The sequence below is a fragment of the Diadema setosum genome, chromosome 14 (genome assembly GCF_964275005.1).
Source record: "Diadema setosum chromosome 14, eeDiaSeto1, whole genome shotgun sequence".
In the NCBI taxonomy this organism is placed as follows: Eukaryota; Metazoa; Echinodermata; class Echinoidea; order Diadematoida; family Diadematidae; genus Diadema; species Diadema setosum.
Window position 1 is genome coordinate 14,812,947 of NC_092698.1, and position 25,672 is coordinate 14,838,618.

General features: G+C 40.2%; 1 protein-coding gene across 1 annotated transcript in view; it reads left to right on the forward strand.

Annotated features, from left to right (window-relative positions):
* Positions 1 to 25,223, forward strand: part of LOC140237955 (alpha-1,3-mannosyl-glycoprotein 2-beta-N-acetylglucosaminyltransferase-like) — a 37,587-nt gene extending 12,364 nt beyond the window's left edge. The window contains exons 4-12 of the mRNA XM_072317884.1: positions 1,834 to 2,050; positions 16,911 to 17,019; positions 18,558 to 18,696; positions 19,816 to 19,950; positions 20,911 to 21,001; positions 21,959 to 22,063; positions 22,809 to 22,899; positions 23,519 to 23,689; positions 24,563 to 25,223. Of these exons, the coding sequence (XP_072173985.1) occupies positions 1,834 to 2,050; positions 16,911 to 17,019; positions 18,558 to 18,696; positions 19,816 to 19,950; positions 20,911 to 21,001; positions 21,959 to 22,063; positions 22,809 to 22,899; positions 23,519 to 23,689; positions 24,563 to 24,676 (1,172 nt within the window). The 3' untranslated portion in view covers positions 24,677 to 25,223. The remainder of the gene's footprint in view (positions 1 to 1,833; positions 2,051 to 16,910; positions 17,020 to 18,557; positions 18,697 to 19,815; positions 19,951 to 20,910; positions 21,002 to 21,958; positions 22,064 to 22,808; positions 22,900 to 23,518; positions 23,690 to 24,562) is intronic.
* Positions 25,224 to 25,672: the final 449 nt, after the last annotated feature.

Below are 25,672 nucleotides of genomic sequence, written 5' to 3' on the forward strand. Positions count from 1 at the left end.
TGGCACTAGGTGAGGGCTTCAAAACTTCTACACAGAATTTTGACCTTTGACTTCTTTGACCTTTGACCTTGATTTTTGACCCATATTGTACATTGGCTACAAAATGCTACTCCTTCGCCATTTCTAACCCGATTTCGATTCTGTTTGCTTTATGTGATGGCACTAGGTGAGGGCTTCAAAACTTCTACACAGAATTTTGACCTTTGACTTCTTTGACCTTTGACCTTGATTTTTTACCTGTATTGTACATTTTGCTACAAAATGCTACTCCTTCGCCATTTCTAACCCGATTTCGATTCCGTTTGCTTTATGTGATGGCACTAGGTGAGGGCTTCAAAACTTCTACACAGAATTTTGACCTTTGACTTCTTTGACCTTTGACCTTGATTTTTGACCTGTATTGTACATTTTGCTACAAAATGCTACTCCTTCGCCATTTCTAACCCGATTTCGATTCCGTTTGCTTTATGTGATGGCACTAGGTGAGCGCTTCAAAACTTCTACACAGAATTTTGACCTTTGACTTCTTTGACCTGTGACCTTGATTTTTTACCTATATTGTACATTTTGCTACAAAATGCTACTTCCGGCGGGGACATATATTACGCACCGCGTAATTTCTACTTTTCCTTGTTGTTGTTGTTGTTGTTGTTGTTCATTGAGATAGATGTACTGTATGTAACATGCAGTTGTATTCTCCCTAATTTTTGATGGGTGAATGTTGGCAACCCTGAATGTAGTAAAAGTTTGGATCAAAGGTCAAGTCAAACTCACAAAATCCACTGTTTGTGCAAGTCCCTTCTTTGCGCAGTCCAAGTTCATCAAGCTTGGAGTGCACCTACAATATAGTAGGGAAGGGCATTCAGTCAGTCAGGACTGTGACAAAATGCCATTAAGATCAGTTCGTCAGTTACGGCCATATTTTGAAATTTAAACCTCTTGTACCATTAAAGCTCAAAAACTGCTTTTGTAATACACATGATTTCATTAGATTTGTTATGTTGAGTTTACACTCCCGAAATTGTCGGGAAGTCCTGTTTCACTAAAATTTAGACTCGCTAAATATATGGCGTATACAGTATAATGAGGAGTTGTGTTTTAGGTGTAAGTTTGTGTGTTTGTGTATTGGCATGTGTGTACAGTGTCTCAGATTGTGTGTAGATTGTTCCATTGATGTAGTCCATGCATCTTTTATGATACAGTGCACTCCTTTTACAACCAATGAAATTTAGTTTGGGTCCCAAAATTATTATCTATATATTTTTATATTTGTTCGGCAATGACAACATTTTGATATAATGAAAGAAATCTGCCGGGCTTGAGGAGTTGCCTGTGCACGTTATCTATATCGTGATGATGAATCTGTGTTTTCATAATAATTCATTCCTTTTATGGTGAGAAACATTGCATAGATAGTATGTGATTGAACCAGCAATAAGGTGTTTTAGTTATTTACATTGCATTGTTTTCCCCCAGTTGTGCATTAATGTGTGGTGTCAAGACATTTGCTCCTGCGACAGTTACTCCAGTCTTAACCCATTGAGAACGAGTCCCGCGTATACTTGGGCAAGCATCTATGGGAAATACGTGTTGTAGCAAAATCAAACCGTCCTCAACGAGTTAATTTCGCCAAGGACTTAGGGTTAGGGTTGTGATAGGATTTTAGGTTTCGTTTGATGTGAGGATTAGGATTGGGGATATGTGTATGTGGGTAGAAGTTATGTTTGGCTTAGCATGCAAATATTTCATGGGAGCAATTGTCGGAGGAGCAAATGTCATGGAACCGTAATGTGGATGCATATTAAACTCTCATGCTGTCCCTATCATTCACAGTGAACCTGGAGCAACACCATGACGACAATCACGTTCACGGCAAACCAAGAGATGTGGCAGTTGCTGGTGTGCCCACAATTGCCCCCGAGCCGAGAGAGCCGAGTCACACCAAAGAGCCTGAGAAGCAATACCCGTTCTCCACCTACACAATTCCCATAGTGTTGATTGCATGCAACCGGCCGTCCGCCGTCACACGCAGCTTGAATTCATTATTAGAGTGAGTACCGCTGTCCAAGAGTGGACACCATTTATAGGAGGCAGCTCTTTCTACATGGGTTGAGTCAACATGTCTGTTTAAATCATAGTTGTAAAGTGCAGTTGTTTCAGAGTGTGTGTTTTTTTTTATTTTTGTTTTTTTTTAAGAGTGTGCTTGTTTATTAGACCATTTTTTTTTTTTTTTGGTCCTAAGAAAGTAGATTATTTCCAATAAGACGGTGTGTTTTTATCATGGGAAACAATTTTATTGAAGCAAATATCTTTTTTATTTTACAAACATCTTTTATTTCGAAGAACAAATTACTTCTTCGAGGATGAAGAAGACAATGGTGATTGTGATGGTGAGGGTGATGGTGATAATGATGATGGTGGTGATAATGGTGATGGTGATGGTGATGGTGATGGTACTAGAGATGGTGATGGTGACGGTGATGGTGAGGGTGATGATGATAGTGATGTAGAGATAGTGATATTGTCACTGTTAATGACAATGGAGATGCTGACAAAATATTGCACTGATAGTAAATAGGACTGGTCACTGAACTTATTCTTTGATATTCCTGTCATCCATTGTATTTTGATTGATTGATCCTAATCCATGATAAATTGTACATTTCTATATTATATGGGCGTGGATTGATAAAGGCAAACAGTTTTTCATTCGACCTGAAAATTGAGCTCTCAGAGAAAAAAAGTGCAATAGTTTGTTCATTCACTACGTGAAGGCAAGTTGCTGGTTTTTATTTTTCATCGTAAACCCATACTTTGATCGTAGAAAATTCATGGTATTTTGTTCCACCATTAGACCTTGGAAATGTTGGGGTTTTTCTCCCTTAGACATAGTACTTACTAAAACGGAATATGACAGTGGATGCCATGCTCACTTATTTGAGTAACACAGTAACCCGCTGCAGCACCAGTGAGTGGCTTGTTGTGTTAGATAGGATTCAATACTTTTAAAAGGGTACCTGTATGCATTAATTTCCATTTGGCCTATGCTACCATGACAATGGAAACTGCTGTTCTGTGGCGAAGGACGACATTAACATTAATATTTCATATCATAATGTAAAGTCACTTGCATTCTGTTACATGGTTTTAAAGGGAAATCATAACTCCCTGCCTGTCAAAAATACTGCAAAGAACTCTAGATGTAATTTGAAGATATATTATCAATCTGATATGGACATACTCTGTGCAGTGACATTACCAAGGTATTCAAGATGCAGAGTACTCAACCCCACATTAATAGCATGAAGAATATGACACAAAACTTGATGGAAGGAATGCATCTACAGTAGGAATAATTGAAAATGCCAGTCATGTGTATGTCTGATATCATGTTGGAGATTACTCCAGAGCATTGATGCAGCACACATGAACGCTCTCTCATATCAAGTGTTGTTTTTTGTCGAGCCCACCAGAGGTGCGGGGAAACTAAGGGATCGCCTGCGGCTTCTGTCTGTCCGTCATCCATCCGTCCGTCTGTCGTCCGTTCGTAACGCTACAAAAACTTGAATAACTCCCTACTGAGGACTTCAATTTCAATCAAACTTGGAGCAAAGAGTGGTTATGCAAAGTTATACGTTTTACCAAACATGAAGTACACCTCAAGGTCAAAGGTCACAAGCAGGAGTCAATGAACTTTAGGGACCAATGTTAAGTTTTTATGGCGCGTTTCGATTGTGGCTCATAACTTTTGATGTATAAATGTCTGTTTGTGACCAAACTTGGATGGTAGATGTCCCTTGGGGAGGTGAAGGTTACCATATGGTCAAAGGTCACTGGCATGGGCCAACAAACTTTTAGGGCCCAATGTTATGTTTTTACGGCACGTTTTGATTATGACTCATAACTTTTGTTCCCTACAGGTGTACGTCCATTTGTGATCAAACTTGGATAGTAGATGTTCCTTTGGGATTTGAAGTTCATCACAAGGTCAAAGGTTACAGACAGGGGTCAACAAACTTTTAGGGCCCAATGTTAAGTTTTTACGGCACGTTTCGATTAGGGCTCATAACTTTTGATGCCTATGTCCGTTTGTGACCAAACTTGGATGGTAGGTGTCCCTTGGAGAGTTAAAGCCCAAACAAAGTTCTGGTACGCCTGCAAAAGTTGTCAAATATTGCTCCAAAATGTGAACCTATGCCTAGGAAATGTGCGGAATAGCGCTGTAATAACAAGATCTTCGATGAGTAACGACGAAAATGGGAAATATTAACCAAAAACATTCAGTCTCAGAACTTACCCGAACGGGGTCAGGCTAGACTTGGACTCGGGGATAACTCGGCCTCGCTTTGCTTGACGGCGGGATGAGTTGTATTGGTTGTCCCTCTGGATTGTACAGTGTTGTACTATGCATATGGGAGCGGCCTGTATGAACTACAGTACATTGTAGCGTTCTGGCTACTCGCAGTAATGGTCCGAGTTGTTACAACGCGCGCATCAAAAACCTCTTTGGCGCGCATGCAAAATTAGTGTGCGCCTCTCAAGCACCTCTAAAAACAATCAAAGACGCTTGATAAACAACAACAAAAACTTCAAAGACCGCGCGTCTCAGCAACTGAGGTGATGTGCGTATACTACAGTTGAACCTGTCTCTCGTATCCCGACAAGTCGGGACCGGGGCTCATCCGGATAAGGGATTTGGCCGGATACGGGAGACTCGATGCTTTATACATGTACAATATACATACACATGTACTGATGTAGCCCATTGTAGTACCACATGTAGTAATGTGTATACTGCAACCATTTCATTGTTACACTCAGTAACAGACAGCTACATTACCTAATACAGTACCGGGCCCAAGGTAAAAAGTGATAGCGCATTGCGATTGGGTTGCTCTCTTCCCCACACTCTCTCTCCCTCTCTCTCTCTTTGTGTTTGTACTGTGTGTGAACAATTTTTGAGTGCTCAATGTCATTCGTTGCTCAGCCAATGACTCGAAACAATGCGTGTCTATCTAGTCATATCGACGGCTGTGTATGGACCTATATGTGGCAATGCGATATGAGAGGACTCGAGCGCATAATCTGTCCATGTTCTTGCGATGATTTGGGGATGTTTGGGGATGTTAAAATGTCTGAAGGTAAGCAATTTGGAAGGAAATTTGATGTAATGTATGTTAATCATGTTGGAAGTAATATGTAATTCATGTGTGTTTGTGTAGGAGTTCTCAAGGAGTTGAGAATCCCCCTTTCCTCCCGTAATTATTTTTTAAAAAAATCACGGCGAGATTGCGTCCGTATAATAGAGAGATCCGGATAAAGGGATCCTGGATAAGAGAGGTTCAACTGTAGTAGGCTTGAGGACCGCGCGCTGTCCATTTGTTTTGTACAGGATTAGCACGCACTTTCCTGTCTGCTTAGTAAGGCCTCGTTTGGTACCCGTAGTATTATAGAGTACTGATGAACATGGCAATCACGAACTGTGTGTAAATTGTCTGAAATAGGGTCGAGTTTTCCCTGAGACCGAGTTAGTCTGGAGCCTTCTGGAATAAAAGTCGGTCTACCTACTTTTATTAGCTCACCTGAGCCGAAGGCTCAAGTGAGCTATTGCGATCGCTCTCCGTCCGGCGTCCGTCGTGCGTCGTCCGTCGTGCGTAAACTTTTTACATTTTCATCTTCTTCTTGAGAACTCCTTGACCGATTTTCACCAAACTTGGCAGGTAGCATCCCTAGGGGGATAGGATCTTAATTTGTTCAAGTGGGCACCATACCCCACCTGGGGGCCCCCAGAGGGGCCCAAACCCCCCAAAATGAAGGAATCTTAAAAAATCTTCTTCTTTAGAACCAGAAGTGATAAAGCTAAGTTAATACTATGAATTAGTACATTGATGACTGTAGTTTCAATTTTGTTCATGGCGGAATCAGGGGTGCCCCCCTTTTTACCCAGGGGAGGGGGGTGGGGAGGGGTCCTGATGGGGCCCAAATTGTACATTTTCATCTTTTTCTTGAAAATGCCATTATGAATTTTCACCAAAGTTGGCAGGTAGCATCCCTAGGGGGAAAGAATCTCATTCCCATCAAATGGGCACCATGCCCCACCTGGGGGGCCCCAGGGGGCGTAAATTTGGACCGAAATTGTAAATTTGCATCTTTTTCTTGAAAACCCTATCACAAATTTTCACCAAACTTGTCAAGTAGCATCCCTAGGGGGAAAGAATCTCATTCCCATCAAATGGGCACCATGCCCCACCTGGGGGGGGGGGGGGGGGGGGCCAGGGGGCGTAAATTTGGACTGAAATTGTAAATTTGCATCTTTTTCTTGAAAACCCTATCACAAATTTTCACCAAACTTGGCAGGTAGTAAGTACTAGTATCCCTAGTGGGATAGAATCTCAATTCCATCAAATGGGCACCATGTCCCACCTGGGGGCCCCAGGGGTCCCCCCCCCCCTCCTGTAAGGAATCTTTACAGATTTTCTCTGGAACCAGAAGTGATTAAGGTAAGTTGATACAATGAGTCAGTATATTGATGACTGTTGTTTCAAGTTTGTTCATGGGAAAATCAGGGGTGCCCTACCCCCCCCCCCTCCACCCTCCTTGGGACCCAAGGAAGCTTGATGGGATTGGGGGGGGGGGGGTCCAAATGCGTGCCTGAATTTTCATCTTGCTGAAAACAACATAATGGGTTTTCACCAAACTTGGCAAGTAGCATTCCCATGGGGATAAGATTTCAAAGAATGGGCTCCATGCTTACCCTGGGTGCCCCAGGGGGTCCAAACCTCCTAAATTAATGAATATTCAATAATGTTTTTCTCTAGTTCTAATCAAAAGTGATAGGGCTTTAAGTCTCCCCCCCCCCCCCCTCAAGCTGCATAATCCAACATTCTATAAAGTACAGTGTACTTGGTAGGTATTTTTTACCAGTGTGATGGAATATGTAAATGGACACCATGCCCCCACTCTCCAAGCTACCCCCATCATAAGTTTCCAATGTTCTCAGGTAAGAGTCTGCAAGAATGCATGGAAGGTGAACTTGCGATACTCAGGTGAGCGTGTGACCCCCGGGTCTCTTGTTATTTTTCTCAAAATACTCCAAAACGACTCATCATTCCGGCAAACCGCGTCAGCCAGGTAAGTTTCCTTGTAGACTCTTTCGATATATTGCAAGCAAATATGAAATGGTGCCAGACGGGTTCTCAAGCCCTTACCAGAACTTTGTTTTCACTTTAAACTTCATCACAAGGTCAAAGGTTACAGACAGGGGTCAACAAACTTTTAGCGCCCAATGTTAGTTTTTACGGCACGTTTCGATTATGGCTCATAACTTTTGATCCCTATGTCTGTTTGTGACTAAACTTGGCTGGTAAATGTCCCTTGGGGAGTTTAAGATCACCATAAGGTCAAAGGTCATAGGCGGGGTCAATTAACTTCCGGGAGTTAGAAAATATTAATTTCTTCTACGCGAATGGGCGAGACACTTGGCACTTGCCTTGTGTTGTTGTAATAACTCAAGTGCTTTTATGCTGCAGATATTATCAACTTGTACTCATCAAACCTGCAACTTGCACTACTGCATATCCTTTATAAATTGAAGTAAAATAAGATGGAACTGACAAATTCACAGTCTCCATGAAATAAGGAAAAAAGATTGCCAATTTGAGACCAAAACATTATAATGTAATCTGCTGAAATATGTTGCCAAATGAAGGATTAGCTTGGATTTAGCAATGTAGAAGCTTTTGATAATTCTGCAATGGAACTACCTGCATAATGGTATAGATGATCAAACTAGGGCTCAATTGAAAGAGAAGTTTTTCTTCTTCCTTATGAAATACAATCAATGAAAAACTACCAGGATAAAAGAATCTATTTTTAATAGGAGAATGAAGCCAAGTATATAACTTGACTGAATGCAGAAATATTAGTGGAACACTATAGTAAAGTTTTCTGAAAATTGGATTATAAGCCATTGAGAAGTTATGAATTTTTTTAAAGTTTTATTACCACAAATGCTTGATAAAAAGACTGCAGCAATTTTTGAGATCACAGCAAGACAACGATAAAACATATGGAAATTACACAAAATTCATAGTATGAACAGTACACTTTCCTTTTTGTCTCGCCCACCGGAGGTGAAGGCGAGACTAAGGGATCCAAATGTCGTCCGTCCGTCGTCTGTCCGTCGTCCGTCCGTCGTCCGTCACAAATGTTAAAGTTTACCTGCAAGACTCTCTTATGATGCATAACTTGGCAACTGTTACAGCAATGGCAGCCAAACTTGTGTGATAGAAGCACTAGGGGTATCTTCATGTTATGGTGTTGTCAGAGGTCATGTGATGATGTCAAAGGTCATTTGAGGTCATATATTAAAGAGTATGTGCAAAACTCTCTTTTCTATGCTAAAGTTTACCTGCAAGACTCTCTTTTGACAAATAACTTCACATAAGTTGCTTGATTTACAAGCTAACTTGGGTCATAGATGCACTGGGGATACCTTCATGTTATGGTGCTGTAGGAGGTCACAGGATAAGGTCAAAGGTCATTTTGTGGTCATACGTTAAAGTTTACTTGCAAGACTCTCTTATCACACGTAACTCGACACATGTTGCTACAATGGCAGTCAAACTTGGGTGATGGATGCACTGGGGGTACCTTCATGTTATGGTGCCGTAAGAGGTCACATGATAAGGTCAAAGGTCATTTGAGGTCATACGTTAAAGTTTACTTGCAAGACTCTCTTATCACACGTAACTCAGCACATGTTGCTACAATGGCAATCAAACTTGGGTGATGGTAGATGTCTCTTGGGAAGTTGAAGGTAACCACAAGGTCAAAGGTCACAGACGGGTCAACGAACTTTTAGGGCCCAATGTTAAGTTTTTAGGGCGCATTTCGTTTATGGCTCATAATTTTTGATCCCTTTGTCCGTTTGTGACCAAACTTGGAAGATGTCCCTTGGGGAGGTGAAGGTCGTCACAAGGTCAAAGGTCACAGACAGGGGTCAACAAACTTTTAGGGCCCAATGTTATGTTTTTAGGGCGCGTTTTGATTGTGGCTCATAACTTTTGATCCCTATGTCCGTTTGTGACTAAACTTGGATGGTAGATGTCCCTTGGGGAGTTAAAGGTCATCACAAGGTCAAAGGTCACAGAAAGGGGTCAACAAATTTTTAGGGCCCAATGTTATGTTTTTATGGCATGTTTCGATTATGGCTCATTACTTTTGATCCCTTTGTCCGTTTGTGACCAAACTTGGATGGTACATGTAAATGTCCCTTGGGGTGTTGAAGGTCACCACTAGGTCAAAGGTCATAAGCAGGTCAATTAACTTCTGGGAGTTATAAAAAATATTAATTCCTTGTACGCGAATGGGCGAGACACAATTTGGCACTTGCCTTGTGTTTGTGACATCTTGAGGGTAATATCATTACCCCTACAAAATGTACCTAGAGAATGATTTAAGCCAAGTGCTCTTTCATTGCAATTGTATGCTAGGAAAATAAGAATATGTAGAATTCTCTTTGTGTAATTTCTTTCTATTGTCCATGTGCAACATCACAAATTGATGTAGTCTTATGATCCAGCAATGGCTGTTCCGAAACTTCAGAAATCCATTATTTTGAGTGAATTGCCCAATTTTCTGAAGTTCATCTTGTCACTGCTGGCAGCCGGGGATAGCCTGGTGGTAGTGTCGTTGCCCGGAAAGCAGTGGATGACACCTCTTCGAGTCCCGTGGTTCCCTTTTTCCGATATATATGGTTATTAAATTAGAGTTCAGCAGTTGCGATCTTGCAAATTTCATTTGTAGAGGGAGCCAAACTGAAGAAAATTCACACCTCAAACTTCACCCTGTACTTAGTATTATCTTGCTTTTCAACAGCATTTATTTTGCTCTTGAATCAACAGGTTCACCATGCCTGCTCTGTTGACATTACGATATGTATTTTAGCCTGTTGTGTGCTGTGAAAGCTGATTGGCACAGAAAACCCATAGCATTGTACACACTGTCTAGAACCGCTTGCACAGAAGAGGTTAAACAGTCTCTCTCAACAACAACAACAACAACAACAACAACGACAACAAAATTTGCTGACATCACACATATGCAGGAACAGGTGATTGTGAACTGTTACACTTACAGCTGTACAGACGTCAGTTGTTCAAGCACATGTGTAGTTGTATTGCAAATGTGCCAAGTGCCAAGGGGTTAATACACTGCAAGAGAGATTGTTTCCAAGAGTCATTGAACAAATCAAATACGTGCATGAAGCTCTCTTTACCCACTCTATTATTCTGTTGTGTGAATTCAAAGAATAACAAATCTGATTGTTTGTTTGTTTTTCTCACAAATACCCTCTATATTCTGCAAAAAACTGCTGAGATCAAGTTGATGGACTAGAGCAGATATAGCTCTGTGAATCTTCTTCTTGAACCACTTCCAAATGTTGCATTGAATTGCTTGCAGTTCCAAAATACTGAAGTGCAATTCACGAGTTACTCATTCGATGTACCAGATATGAGACAAAACAAAGAAAAAACAATGCCTATCTACAGTGTTCAATTTTTTATTTTTTATTTTTGGTAAGTTGCAAGTACATCAGTGTGAAGTTGTGTCTAAGCTCTTGTTTTTAAAATGCATAGTTCACCCTGCATGGAAGATCGAGCGGGACGCACCACTGTTATGGTTTTCAGGCTAGCGCTGTTTGTGTTGCAGACAGATGCCTATGGCAGCGTGTTTACATGAGAATATCAAATATCAGTGCCACGTTGTTGAAATCCCCTCAATGTCTCATTAGCACTTTCCCCTCAGTGCCTCGTTAACTGCTTTTGGACAGTTCTTAATGGAAATACAAAACCCAGTTTTTATTAATACTTGGTTTGATACATGTGTATGAAGTTGAAGTTCAGGGTCATGTTGGCTGGCTTTGTTTTAAATCTATTTCATGTAATGCATCTTTTCTTTTATTAATTTTTTTAGGGGAGATATTGGATGGGGCACAGGGAAGATAAAGCCAAATTGCACAAAATAATCCAAACTGGGGAATAATACACAGTTTAGGGCAATGTGTGTGTATATTTGCTTGATGACAAACCAGGCAAGTTCCATGTAATTGCAAAATCAACTAAAGCTCTTATTCTTACATATAATATACATATTACTTTGAAGTGGAGGAGGAGTCATAGAAGGAGGAATTTGTAATCATGGATGAAAAAAGTCACATGTCAACAATTTTACAGGAGACCTCTGAATAGTGTTGTCAGGTATTTGAATGTTACTTCCTGTCTACACAGACAAGCTTCACCATCTGATGATACATGTTTGGAAAAATGCCCGGGTTAGAATCAAATCTACAGTATGCACATCGTGCCTTGTCACTGGATTGCAGTGAAATATTTAGATGGATATTCTCCATGCAGGGAAGTGCTGCCCGGCACAGTTGTAGTTGCAACCTGAATGCCAAATAAATTTACTTGGTACAGATGATGTACATTATATTTCGGGAACTGTCATCAGCATTGTAAACGATGTCAACACAAGAGTTGTGAAGATTTGTGGAGAAAGGCGTTTATCTCTTTGACGCTTTGTTCAGCTTTCCCTGAAATTGTAATGTTTAACCCTGAAGAAGCTACATGTACAACTGGTCATAATTCCCGCGTTCACACTGGGTACCTGCGTTGTAGGACTTTCCTCTCCAAACCATAGTGGTCCTCTCCCGACATCCCCTTGATGCTTGTTCCCTGTGAAGCTTGTTGTGTGCGGGGACAATACTGTGTAAGCTGTTATTTTTGCAAGAATTGAATTTTCGCAAATTTGGCGAATCACAGTTGGATTGTGAATTTAACAACACACAAAAATGTCGCCATGCACAAGGGGAACTGTGCATTTTACGATAGCATCGGTGTCAAGTCGCGAAACAGCATCTCGCGAAAATGTCTGTCACCTCCTCCTAAGCAAAAATATCTGTACGCAAAATGAACAGCTTATACAGTAGGCCCATTTACACTTGCTTGGAAAAATCGCGACATTTGGGTGCAAGTTGCTAAGCAACTACACCCAAATGCCCTCGAAACATCGCCAGAAAAATCGCCAGCCGGAGTGCGATTTTTTTGAAACATCATGATGTTTGAGGCGAAGTTTAGCGAGTGTAAACCCAAGCTGCAGAAATATCGCGGTTTTTCATCACGTGACTTTCGGTATCGGATTGCAACGGGAGTTTATGCTCGCTCCCGATCCCTCTTTGCATGTAGAGAGTACGTCGGCCGCTGGCTAGAGTACAGGGTACATGCTGTACAAGTAAACAGCCGATCTTTGGCTCATGGTCTCTCACCTACCTGATGAAACTATATTGTATATGAAAAGTTCTCCAACCACTTGTCATCACCCCATAACGACTTAACAAAATAATGTTCTCCCAGAAATGCATTGATTTTGGGAGTGCCCATACTGCTCTCTGTATGTTATACATTGATTTTGTGGAATACAGGACCAGTACATAACAAGTGTTGGTAAAACAATGGTGAGATCTTGCTGTCGCCTGATGAAATAACAGTCCTAAAAAAAAAACCACGAACCTACTTCTCACTTTCCCCATATCGGCGAAATTTCATGATCCTCCTGAATGCTACTTTCATCAACTTTCCCATACTAAGCTGAAGTTTTACACACCTGCTATGTATGTGATCTAATATAGCAAGCTATAACTTAGTTTTACCGTAAGTTTACACTCTCGAGAAACACAAATTTATGTGTGCATTGGACTGATGAAAAGCTCTGACTCAACGTTCCAACCAGCTAGCTAGCTGTGAGCAAAATAGACTGCACTGCAGTGAATACAAATAGCCCGCACTTCCACTTGTCTACCGTGTTGAAGAGAGGTAAATTACACATGCGCACTACCGACCAAAAAATCGCGATGTTTCGTGAAGCTCAAACTTCGCATGCTTTTGCTCAAGTGTAAACGGTGGAACCAAAATATCGCGATTTTAAAAGTCACGCTGTTAGCAGGTGTAAATGCGGCTAGTATTTGGAGGGGAGAATGACCTTGGGCTGTAATTGATAGCGCCCAGCTGTATTCATCAGTGTGCCCATACATGAACAATGATGTCAAGTTGTGCGGCTTGACCCAAATCCTGATTGTCCCCCCCCCCCCCCTTTGTTCGGGGACAGTTGAAATAGTGGTGTGGACGATCAGTCTTCAAGAGATACACAGTGTAAGATCTCTCCTGACTGTCCCCGCGATCCAACATTGGATCCAATGTGAATGTTGAAAATACACGTATGTCACATGAAATATGGGGCAAACAAATTATTATGCTGTTTCTTTCTTTTGCTTGAGTATTTGCTCTGATATTTGAAAACCATTTCGTTTTTTCTTTTGTATTTGTTTTCTTTCTTTCTTTCTTTCTTTGCTACATGAATGTTGTGCATGATTGAATGGAAAAATATGACAAAAGAATAGAATCAGAAAGACGTACAATTGTAGCTGGTAGTGAAGGGCAAAGTTTTTTCTTTTTCTTTTTCTTCCTTTCAACCCTGTTGATTCAATTCCTCATAACAGAATTGTTAAATGGGACAACACAATTACTTGAATCTTGTATTGGTACATTGTAGATGAGCAAATAAGGAGAGAAAATGTGTGTGTTTCTGTCGGTGTTCCCTTGATCCTGGGCAACTGGTAATATGTCACATTTTTCTGTAGGCCATGAAACTGAAATTCATTTATTACTAGTCCAACCGGGGAACAATATCCTCAGAAAGTGATGTGTTCTCCAGAAAGGCAGCTTCAGTACAGTATTCCTGTGTGGCTGTCACCCTATGTGTCGGCTTTGCTGCCTTTGCCAAGTAGGCCTATTTATTGTCCAAATGTTGTGCTGGCCATCCATGGCACAACCCCAATCTTTTCTCTTTCTTTTTTTTTTTTTCTTTTTTTTTTCACTCTGTCATGGGTAACAGTTGTCAACCGCCCGACATGCAAGAATAAAAATAGTTGATCGGAACAGGCAGCACCTGTGAACTTGACAAGATTAGTTGACCTTCAAACAGAGGATGCTGTGGTGCTCTATTGTTTGCAGGCATTGACATGTGAGCTCAAAAAAAAAACAAAAAACAAACAAACAAACAAACCAACAACAGGGACTTTGTCAATGGTCTGACTACTGGAATAAGTTTGCAGAGGGCCCCATGTGACCCTTTAACCTGAACTAGATTCAATATTCATGAACAGTCTCTATAGTATAGGCATGTGGGTAGAATAAGAGCAAACATTTGTTGGAACCATTCTCTTCTTCTTCTTCTTCTTCTTCTTTCTCTCCATCTTTCTGTCAGCATTCTGGGCATTGCTCACATGACCTCCAAAAGACGGACCTTTCATATTTGTCTAGCATAATGGTAATAGTAATGGGTCTCATACTGCCATTGTGCTGCGCAGTTTCAAGATTTGTGTGAAGAATTAGGACAAACGTTCTATCATACCCCTCTCTTTTCCCTCTGTGTGTCTTTCTATATCAGTGATCATTTGCTATATAAATACAATCATATCTACCAGTGTGAGCCCCAATAGGCAGAGCTAATGTGGTGCTAATGGCAACTGAAATGTGCTCATGTTGATATTTTGATTCAGATTAGATTTAACATTGACGCAACGTCTCCAAAGTTCAGATTAGATGTAATATTTGAATGTAAAGTCTCTGAAGAAAGTTGTTAGAGGAATAAGAGAAGGTGTCATTTGTTATATCAGTCTCTTCTTCTCTATCTCTTTACCCCTTTCACCAATAAGTTTCTACACCCTATGGCCCAAATTCACAAAGGTGGTACAAATGAAACCATGGTTTAAACCATGGACAAAAACCATGGAGCTCCAAGTGTCGCACGGAATATTTCGTCACGAAACTGGTCATTTTGTCGACATTTTGTCGACAAAATGACTGTTTCGTTACGAAATTATCATTTCGTGGACGAAATGTTCATTTAGTTACAAAATGTTGTCATTTCGTTACAAAATAATCATTTCATCGACGGAATGACTGATTTCGTGACGAAATATTCCATGCGACACTTGGCGATCCATGGTTTTTGTCCATGGTTTAAAGGGAAGATAAACCCAACTTTCACTGATATGTTCTACTAATGTTGCTGCTTTCACTCAATCCACATTGCTTTTTGGGTTTACCTTCCCTTTAAACCATGGTTTCATTTGTACCACCTTCATGAATTCGGGCCATAGTGTGTGCTTTCAGGGCCAATCGGCATAGCAAAGCCCATCCATTATGCTGTGCACACTGTCCAAAGTTCCTTGCACAGAAAGGGTTAAAGGGATGATATAGTATTGGTGGAGATGAGGATTGGGCTTTCAACTTTTTGCCAGAAAAAAAGAAACCATTTTATGAATAGTACAGAGCATACCATTCTAGGAGGAGTTCAAAGTTCATTTGATGAAAATTGGTTTGGAATGGCAGAGAAATCCAAAAACAAAGTAAAACAAAGCGATCATAATAAAAGGTGGGTCCCACCTTTTTATTAGGATCAGTCTGTTTTGTTTCTTTCAGGCATTTCAAAACCAATTTCCATCAAATAAATGTTGAATTCCTCTTTAAGAAGTGCATGCTCTTTCATATTCCATAAGAGGTTTCTCGTTATCTCACCCAAAAATGTTAAAAACCTGAAGTTAGATCTCAACCAAAACTGTACGATCCATGAACCAGAGATTGTGTGATCCTATCAATTATGAGGTTCCATTTTCTCATTGCTGTATGATACTGAGGTTATCAACAGTAGTGATAACATTTACAAATAGCAAAAAAAAAAAAAAATCTATTCATAGTTCCAGTGCAGAGTACAATGTCCAGTCTTGCATGTCAAAAGTTGGTCAAAGGCATGGTGTGTTTTATAGGGAAGCAACAAAGTCGCTGCTGTGTAGTGCCCAGATCGATTGTGAGAACTGAAGATCATGATTATCAAGTGTAAATTACTAGAAAGACTTCAAAGGTATTATTTTAACACACAGATCTTTGATTAAAATGGCAAGTCATAGTATGTCTTGTGTTGCTGTTGTTGTTTTTTTTTTTTATCTGGACTGTAGTACAGGTGCTTAATAATGATTTTACCTGATACAATTTGTCAAGGTGGCATGGTTTTTAATACAGATCGTCCACTATGTGCTTTCAACAAGAACAGGGTTTTTAGCCCTCGCAAGATCTACATGTATTATTAACTGAAGCAGGACAGATGGATTCATTCAAACTTCAATGTCTCTCTGCCCAGGCATTACGAATGGGTGCCTGCAGGGAATAGTTTTGCAACTTTAGCAATACCAGCAGATGAAAAATATTTCAAATGATATCCTGAACACTTATGGGAGAAGACTGCTATACAAAGGATAGTTTGTATAGCAGTGGATTTAAATAGAGAAATGCAGGGCAAATTGGCAATGCAATACCAGGAAATTGATTCCCTGTGCCTTGTAGGAAGCCCAGAGTTGTTGTTGTTGTGGGTAACTGAAAGCCAGCATCCTGCTTGTATTGCTCCTGGTGGTGATTGGGGTGGGGGGGGGGGGGGTTGGATGGAGTGTGCAACAGGTTGAATACTAGCACTGATGGCTTGTATCATTGAGTGCTGTGAGCACCAATGATGTGATGGAAAATTGCTACGTAATATTATCTCAGAAAGTAAAGGAAAGAACAAACTAAAAACAAATTCTGACTATTTGTTTTCTTATTCATAGTTGCACGTCTTAGATCTATGCATATTAAAGGGGAATTCCATGCCAGTTATAAGTTAATCTGGTAAGAAAGAATTCCCCTTTAACTGAACACCACTCAAAAAGTTCAAGAGAATGTGTCATTCATCTATTTGTATTTAAATATAATCTTTTTTCAAATGGTGTGTGTGTGTGTGTGCTTTCATCCATGCAGCACACGACCATCAGCCCAGCAGTTCCCCATCTATGTGAGCCAGGACTGTGGGGACAGGAAGACAGCTGATGCGATCCGGGAGTTTGGCAGTAAGGTGGTTCACATGCAAGTAAGTTTGAATGCAGTTTGACGCCAGCCTATTGTTTTGTTAGACCAGAGTGGGGAAAAAAAAGAAGAAAACAACAAAAACTTTGTTTGAAGTACATGTATTGTTTGTTGATGTTCTGATTGTCATTTATTTGTTGTTGTTGTTCATGTACAGCAGAACTCCGCTAGAAGGGAATGGGATGTTTTTAGCTGCACTGTAGAAAATGTAGTCATTTTAACCTGCACTGTACATAAACACCTCCACATCATGCCTGCCAACAGTACGACAATACACCAAAGGTGGACTGTACTGAACAGGAAGAAGAAGAAGAAGAAGAAGAAGAATGTTGTAGCAATTACAGATAATTGCAGAAGCACATGATACTGTAAAAACCAGAAACAGTTGTGGCCCAAAGCTTTCACGAAGTGGAGCCGATGGCTTTTTTTTTTTTTTTTTGTTTAGCATGAAATTTTCACAAATATTGCCACTGGCATTCACTGCTCTACGTGGGAAAAAAAATTGTGTGCATTTCATTTTTGCATATCGTGAATTCTCCCAAAAAATGTAACAAGTTTCATGTGCATGTACCTGAAAATTTCTGGTTTTGCATTAACCTCATTCAAGGTACAGTTTGATTTATCCTTGTGATGTTCATCATGTAGAGTTCTCCCCAACAGCCCCTCTGACTGTACTGCTGCGAAATTACAAGAAATTCTGCCGTATTCAAGAGATACAAAAACTGCAACAACAACAAGCAAATACTGTTTATGAAAACAGTGTACTTTTACATGTCATTTAGCCTCAGGTAATAAGGCCATATTCATGTCAAAACTAACAGGAGGTCCTAACATCTGTGTGTGTATGTATTTGCTGTAGGGCCCTACACTCACATAGAGGAATTGTATATTTGTAACTGTAACTTTGCCATTCCGTTTTGATAATCATCAGTGTACAGAGTGCAGAATTATCATTTACTTCTCTGTATCTACAAATCAGTTCATATTAGAAAGAGGCAGTTCAAGTCTGCAAAAGTTAGTGATTTTCATGTGAAGAAGAAAAACGGTGAGAGATTCTTAGATTTAGAGGCAGAATGCAAATGTTAGCCGGACTTGTAGAGGTCTTTTTTTGTTTGTTTGTTTCCTCAGCGATTGGTAATTGGTACACCAATCAATGGTCTTGTTTGGATCAGAATCATTTTACATGCTAAAAGATGTGATGAAAATTCAAAATCTGACAAGATCCAAAACAATACCTTCCCAAGTATTTTCTGCCCCTGACTGTTTAATTTCTTTCTTTTTTATTTCTTTTTAAATGCTAGTAATTGGTCAAAGAACCCATGTACAGTCAGCAGGTCTTGATAAACATCTGAATCTCATGTGAACAATAACAGAACTGCTCTGTACTTGATTATTTCCTGTACATGGTTTATCTTAGTTCGGTCTGCTTCCTCACCCCCCCCCCCCCCCCCTTCACCCCACTTATGTGCCTGCAACAAATTACAGAAACTTTGGGAAACTTCAATGGCTTCTACTAAAGTGAATGTTTGTCTCTCTCTGTAGCAACCGGACTTGAGTCCAATTAAACTGCCAACAAACCAGAAGAAGTTTGAAGGCTACTACAAGATTGCACGCCACTACAAGTGGGCCCTCGATCAGATGTTCCTGAAGCATTCCTTCGACGCTGTTATCATAGTGGAAGGTAAAGGTCATCCAGTGATTTGTTTACCGCTGATGAAGTGTTTGTCATTCATGGACAGTGGCTTCAGCGCGATCAGAAACTCCCTTCTTTTCCCTATGCTCGCTTAACTTGTTAGTTATCAGTTCTTCCCCTAGCTGTCAATCAGGAGTTAAAAGTCAAAATTATTCCAGAAACTGTCCATTATGCAGGATTACGCTTTGAAGTTGTTTTTAAAAGTCATAATGTAGGCAGATGTTGACACAGAGTGCACTTTAATAAGAGTTCAAAACATTCCCCCTTTATTGCCGGCAACATCGTAATTCATGGAGAATTTTTCATGTTTGGAGCGTATCTTGCCTCAGTGTTAGTGTCCTCATTTTCATGGTGAAAGAGAGACATTGTGCTTTTCATTTTAATCATTTAAAAGCATAATGATTAAGATTTAGCTGTGTATTCTATGGCCCCTATGTACCATTTGTCATGCAGTGTCCTCACGAAACTCACATTGCCCTCACAAAGACACATTGTCCCCACAAAGACCCTTTGTCCTCACAAAAATACATACCACCCTGTCCAGTGGGTCAATGCGGATCAGACCACAGCATACATGCTAATGTCAACCCTAACACATTCAGACCAGTGCCCCATTTCATAAAAGGTGTTAGAATAGCAACTCTTGCCGGAATGGCAACTTCCCAAAGCAACAGCCAATCAGGAAGCTGGATTCTTGTCGTCACCATGACAATTGCCATTCCGGCAAGAGTTGCTATCATATCAACTTTCTATGAAATGGGGCCTAGGTCTTCCTTGATCTGCCATGTCCTCTGAAGCTGGAAATAGGCATATTGATGCATTCTCCACACCTGTACCATCTGAGTCACCTGGTGTGTAGAGCTGTAGTCAGACCCTAAATCCCCAAGTTTGCAAGTAGAGTGGTAGTGGAGACATCCTCATGTTCTTAGCAGTATCTTCACAATATCTTTACAAATTCACATTGCCCCCTATGGAGACAGTGTCCTCACAAAGATGCATTACCCTTACAAAATGCATTGCCTTCACAAAGACCATAACCATCAAAAAGAGACTCCACCCTCATGAAGCTCACATTCCCTTCCCTTTCACCGTGACACCTTCCCACAGATGATCTGGATGTTGCTGTGGATTTCTTTGAATACTTCCTGGCGACCTACCCACTCCTGAAGCAGGACCCAACCCTGTGGTGTGTGTCGGCCTGGAATGACAATGGCAGAGATACGAGGATAGAGAAGAACCCTGGTAAGATCCTCAAACTTTGTGGAGACTTGGAACAGGAGGAGGAGAGGAGGAGGAGGAGGAGGAGGAGGTTGAATTTGGTTGCTTGTACTTTTCATTCTGTCTCAGTCCTAAGAATGATTAGCAGTGTCTGTTCAAGATTGTGTGAAGTTCTCATAAGATTTTGAAATTAAGTGGTTCTTTCCTCGTAAAATCATCCTATATTGATCTTTCTTATCATACATGTTCAGAGCATGGAACATACATATATATTTTTCTTCTTTTCTTTGGTGTCATTTTGCTTTCTCTTGTCATTTTTGTTGATTCTTTCTATAACATTTTCAAGTACAGTTGTTGATGTTGCAGTATATCAGTGTCCATGAAAAAATCCAGCATGACCATGCCATTTCTAGCATTGTGGACTTTCACGTTAGTATACAAATAATGAATGTTTATGAGTGTAATGGACAGAATATTTCATGAGGTGAAAGATGAAATGATCCACTTAACGAGGTGAACCACTTAACGAGGCGCGGCGGAGTTGAATGGATCAAAGATTTCATCTTTCACCACATGAAATATTCTGTCCATTGCATGAATGAAAAACATTTATTATTTGTTTTATATAACGCCTAAAATAGATCCTTGTCGTTTGATGTTCTATTAATTTAGAAACAGACAGAATCTGAGATCGAGAGAGTGCCTACTGAGTGCTTATGCTGGTGCGCTGTCGCATACGCACACTGCAAACGCATATATGGATCCAAAATTACATGGTAAATGGAGCCGCAATTGTATGGATGATGACGTCATAGTGAAATGGGCCGAATGATCAATGTCAAACAGCCAATCGAATGACAAGGATCTGTTTCGGCGTTATATAATTTCAAATACTACATAGATTATACTTTGTCATCACTTTCTCTTGAAGACCAGAGGATGACGTCATAGCTGACTGTGATTGCATCTCTTTCTTGATAACAGGATTGCTTTACCGCAGCGACTTCTTCCCTGGCCTCGGATGGATGCTGCTCAGGAAAGAATGGGTACAGCTGAGCCCGAAATGGCCGGCTGGGTGAGATATTACATCATTACACTTCTCTGTTCCCCCCCCCCCCCTCCCCCCAACCTTTCATCCATCCTTCAGAAACAAACAGTTTTCGTGATAAAGTGGTACATAGAGAAAGTGGGGTACAACAAGAAAGACCTTCACATCAGTCACAGTTAAATGTGGTTGATTACTGTACTTGCATTCCTGTGTGTGCTAAATCGTTTGCCTCACCTAGATTACCCTATTCATGCCTTTGGACCCAAACTGCCTACAAACACCCCCATTGTGACCACTGGCAGGTACTCTTACAAGTGGATGTGTTTTTGCTGTGATGGATGTGTGGGGGTGGATGCAGATATGAAGCATATTGATTTCCCGTCCTCTTACACATAATCCCTGGTATCAGCCTACTTTATGCATTATACATTACTCTTTTACAATGTACAATCCATCTTTCCTAATGCTGATGGATTGTTTACATTATGTTCCTGTGGCCTCAGCAGCGCCCTGTTTGCCCAAAACTGAAACTTAAACTTATGTAAAAAATTGTACACCTAACATAAAATGATATCATTTTTTTTTATTAAGTTGTACTATTCTGACCTCATCCGTGAAATTAACCAACACATTAACAATCATCGTATTCTGAATAGATAATACCACTGACCTCAAACTATCAATGTGTGTTTCACAATCTTTCTATAGTAGCTGAATCCACATATTCTGCATTTATATTTGGGGAGACTTCCAGTTTAATTGTCAGTAATGCAACGCAACCAAGGCACCAATAGATGTGCATGTTTATATTCTTGTCTGAAAAACATTTAGCCTCTTTAAACATATGTTGAAAAAAAAACCTACCTGAGTCATGTATGCCCCCCCCCCTCCTTTTTTTTTAAAGATAAATGGTCAGCAAATGTGATAATTGGTTTAATAGGATGAATACTGTGATGGTAACTTCTCCTTTTTTCTCTGCTGTAGGTTTTGGGATGACTGGATGAGGCACCCAGACCAAAGGAAGGAGAGATCATGCATCAGACCAGAGATTTCTAGGACGGACACCTTTGGCAAATTTGGTGTCAGCAAGTGAGTCCGTCTCACCATCTTCCTTTCCTATTGATTTCCTTTGTTCTTTCTTCCTTCATTACATCTTGCTTCTTCTTTTTCCTTTCCTTTTTCTTTCATTACTCTCTACATTCATTCTTTCCCTTTTGCCATTCTCTCCTTTCTGTCTCTCCTTTCCAGATGACCTGGACCACTTTTGAGTGTGGAAAGGCTTGGTCCGTCAGTGCTAATATTTGTTTGGGGGCCTTAGCTGTTGATGTACTTGACCTTTTACCCATTGTGTGTGAAAGATTGACAAAGAAAAGATATTTAAAATGATTGCCTTGTGGTTGTCTTAATACACAGATGCTGTTTTAAGTGACACTCACGTGCAAATCTACACTTGGAGTTTGTACAACAGCTTGATCTGCTAATATGTGTCATTATTTCTGCCATGCCTGAGTAATTATTCAGAGCCCAGTATTACAGATTTCTGTATGTCAAACACTTGTACAGTAAGGAGAACTATAGTTGATAAACCATTGATGAAAGAAAGACAAACATTTTTATTTTTATGTGATATTTTTGATACAGGCATTCAGACATGATGTATATTATAGATTTATAACCAGTTTTTGGCTTACTTCTGGAGGAGCATCAGTTGATCTAGTATATGCCTAATGTTACCTGTAGCATTTGTTGTTCGATTCCCTCAAAACAAGAGGAGGTATTACCTCTCACTGTACTATGAACTTATCTTTCTTCCTTCTGTGTGTTTTCTTTGCAGAGGCCAGTTCTTTGAGCAGCATCTGAAGTTCATTTCCCTCAACAAAGAGTTCTATCCATTTACTTCCAAAGATCTCTCGTATCTATTAAAGGTAATCAGTCCATCCAATTGCGAGTTAAAGATTATTCAATGCCTTTAGCTAAATTGCAAGTCTTCACTGTTCATTTCTGTATAGCTGAATGTGACATTTTCAACACTCGGACCATGCACAGTTGTAGGGGGACATTTGTTTATCGCTATGCATCATGTCTTTTATGCATCTACAATGTATCTGTGCTGATGTCAAAATCATATTCAGGACTCAGTAAATGATCCAGCAGTTGTATGAAAATTCCTCTGATTTATTCAGCACAATAGTGCCCTCTTGCTTCCAAACTTGAAAAAAAAAAAAAGGAAAGAAAAGAAAAGCAGTCAAAAGTAAATGTCATTACACCTACTGTAGCTCAAAAAACACAAAGGTATTGAAAGTGACTATCAAAAAAGGTTGTGTTAATGCGGAAAACTTTGTGTTTTAGTTCAAATTTTTTTCTTTATGTATGTTTTATAAAGTATTGACCAACCGATAGCGGAAGAATTTTTGAAAAGGCTGATACACTACTGTTTGTATTTCAGCATTCAAGTTCATATTTCGTGTTTTGTTGTCTGTTTGTTTATTCTTTAATTGCACTTTCATTGTCTATCAGTTATTATCTTTTGTTTGACTGGAACAGGAAAATTATGACCCAGCATTCAGGGAGAGGGTCTATGGCGTTGAGAGTCGCTCTCTAGAGGACATCAAGGGAGGGCATGCGTCGCATTTGAGTGAAGTGCGAGTGACATACAGGGATAAAAACAGCTTCAAGCTCATCACAAAAACCTTGGGTATAATGCAAGATTTCAAGGTGAGGTTTGTTCTGATTTTGTACTTTTGCTCACGTAGTCTGTTTCAAAGGATGTTGTTAATCAGGGTTCCCAGCCCATTAGGGAAATCAAGGAAAATTGTTTTACTTTTTTTCCAGTCAGGGAAAAGTCGGGGAATTTTGGATGGCCCGAAAATCAAAAGTAGTCGGTAAGACTCTGTTATATTTTGTTGCATATCAAAACAACATCCATTGGATGAAATTGGGTGAAACTGGATGAAAATTGGATGTGAAACTGGAAATGAGTTGAAATAGTTATCATGGAAATTTGACACCTCATCAGGGAAAAATCATGGAAAAATCATGGAATTTTGTTTTCTTGAAATGCTGGGAACCCTGTTCATTTTTTCCCATGCTGCCTTACTTTTGATACTTCTCAAGAATTTGTAATACAGTGGAACCTCGTTATAGCGAGGTCAGATTAAGTGTTATACCAGATATAACAAGATAATTCTGAAAATCCCATTTCTTTTGTATTATTTTGTTTTTATCCCTGATATAACAAGATACTCGATATAACAAGGTAATTCTGAAGGACCTATTCCCTTTATATTCTTCTGTTTTTATCTCTGATATGACAAAGAAATTTCAGTGGTCCCACGCAGGTCATTGTAACGAAGTTCTCCTGTAGTAATGCATCAGAGCCCTACTTTATGGAAAAATTGCTACACAATATCTTGCTTTAAAAAAAAAAAAATTACAAAAGAAGCAAACAACCAAATGAGAACTTCATTATGTTTTCATTCTGGTATGCTGCAAATATGATAGCCATTTCTTGTACATTAGCATTGAGGAAGCTATTGAATCATAGAAATAATATGTTTTTCTCTTCCATCTTCTCACTGCTTAAAACAGGCTGGTGTGCCAAGGACTGGGTACCTAGGCATTGTGACGTGTGTTTACAATGGACAGCGAGTATACATAGCACCAGAGAGTGACTGGTCAGGTTATCATACAGACTGGAGTTAACAAAAACTTTTGTACAAGCATAAGAAGACTCGTTAATGATCTTTTCTCTCGATGCCAACATGTACATGTACTATTCAAAGCCACATTACTCCAAGCTTAATTGGGGCGCGGCGGTTGGGCCTGTCCATAGAAAGAGAACCACCTCCAAAGCGCCCCACAGTATCATGAACGGTAAGGGCAAAGGAGCTGTCTCGTCATCTGTCCTACATGAAGATCGCCCTCTTTCAGGCAAGAGTAGGCATGTTGGCCTGTCGTCATCTCACCATCCGCGGAGTGACAGCAAGAGAAAGGGACACAAAACATGTGCAGTATTAGCATTTTTCACATTTTTCGAGAGTGAATCGCAGGAAACATGCGCTATCTGGTGACGCTTTTGTAACCCCAAAAATCAATGCAGCAGGTTGCCCCTCGCACATCATATCAATATCCTTCTGTGGCAGCGGTCCAGACTGCGACAGGAAAATTTAAAACGGTACTAAGTGCTCGTGTGTGAGAATAGGTTGTTTTCGTAATGTACTCAAATTTAAGAATGTTTCATTCCCGTGAACGTAGAGACGAACTACTGGTATTCCATTAATCTGCTCTTAAATGAAACTCAATTGCTGGAATCCAGTTTGCAGATACAATGTGTTGCTATGTCGGACAAGATTCAGAAAAGCTTTCAGGTTGTTGAGAATAACCTCTGTTCCAGAGGAATGCATAAGACTTGGATATGTTACGAAAACCGCCTATTCAGTTAGATATCTCGCTCTGGAAGGGTGCTGGCTGTGGAGCACCAAAGTGTAATGTCATAGCCATTCATTGCCAATGGAACTGGTTCTAAAACAACCTCACCTGGTCCAAGTCTTTATACGCGTACCTGGTTCTATCCCATGCTATAACAAAAGATCTGTGACTTTATCACTTTGATGCTCTGTGCACCAGATGTTGAGAGGCAGTCGGGCTTTGCATCATTGGGGCTTTATCACTCCTGGTATCCAACATGCTGCCGTTCAA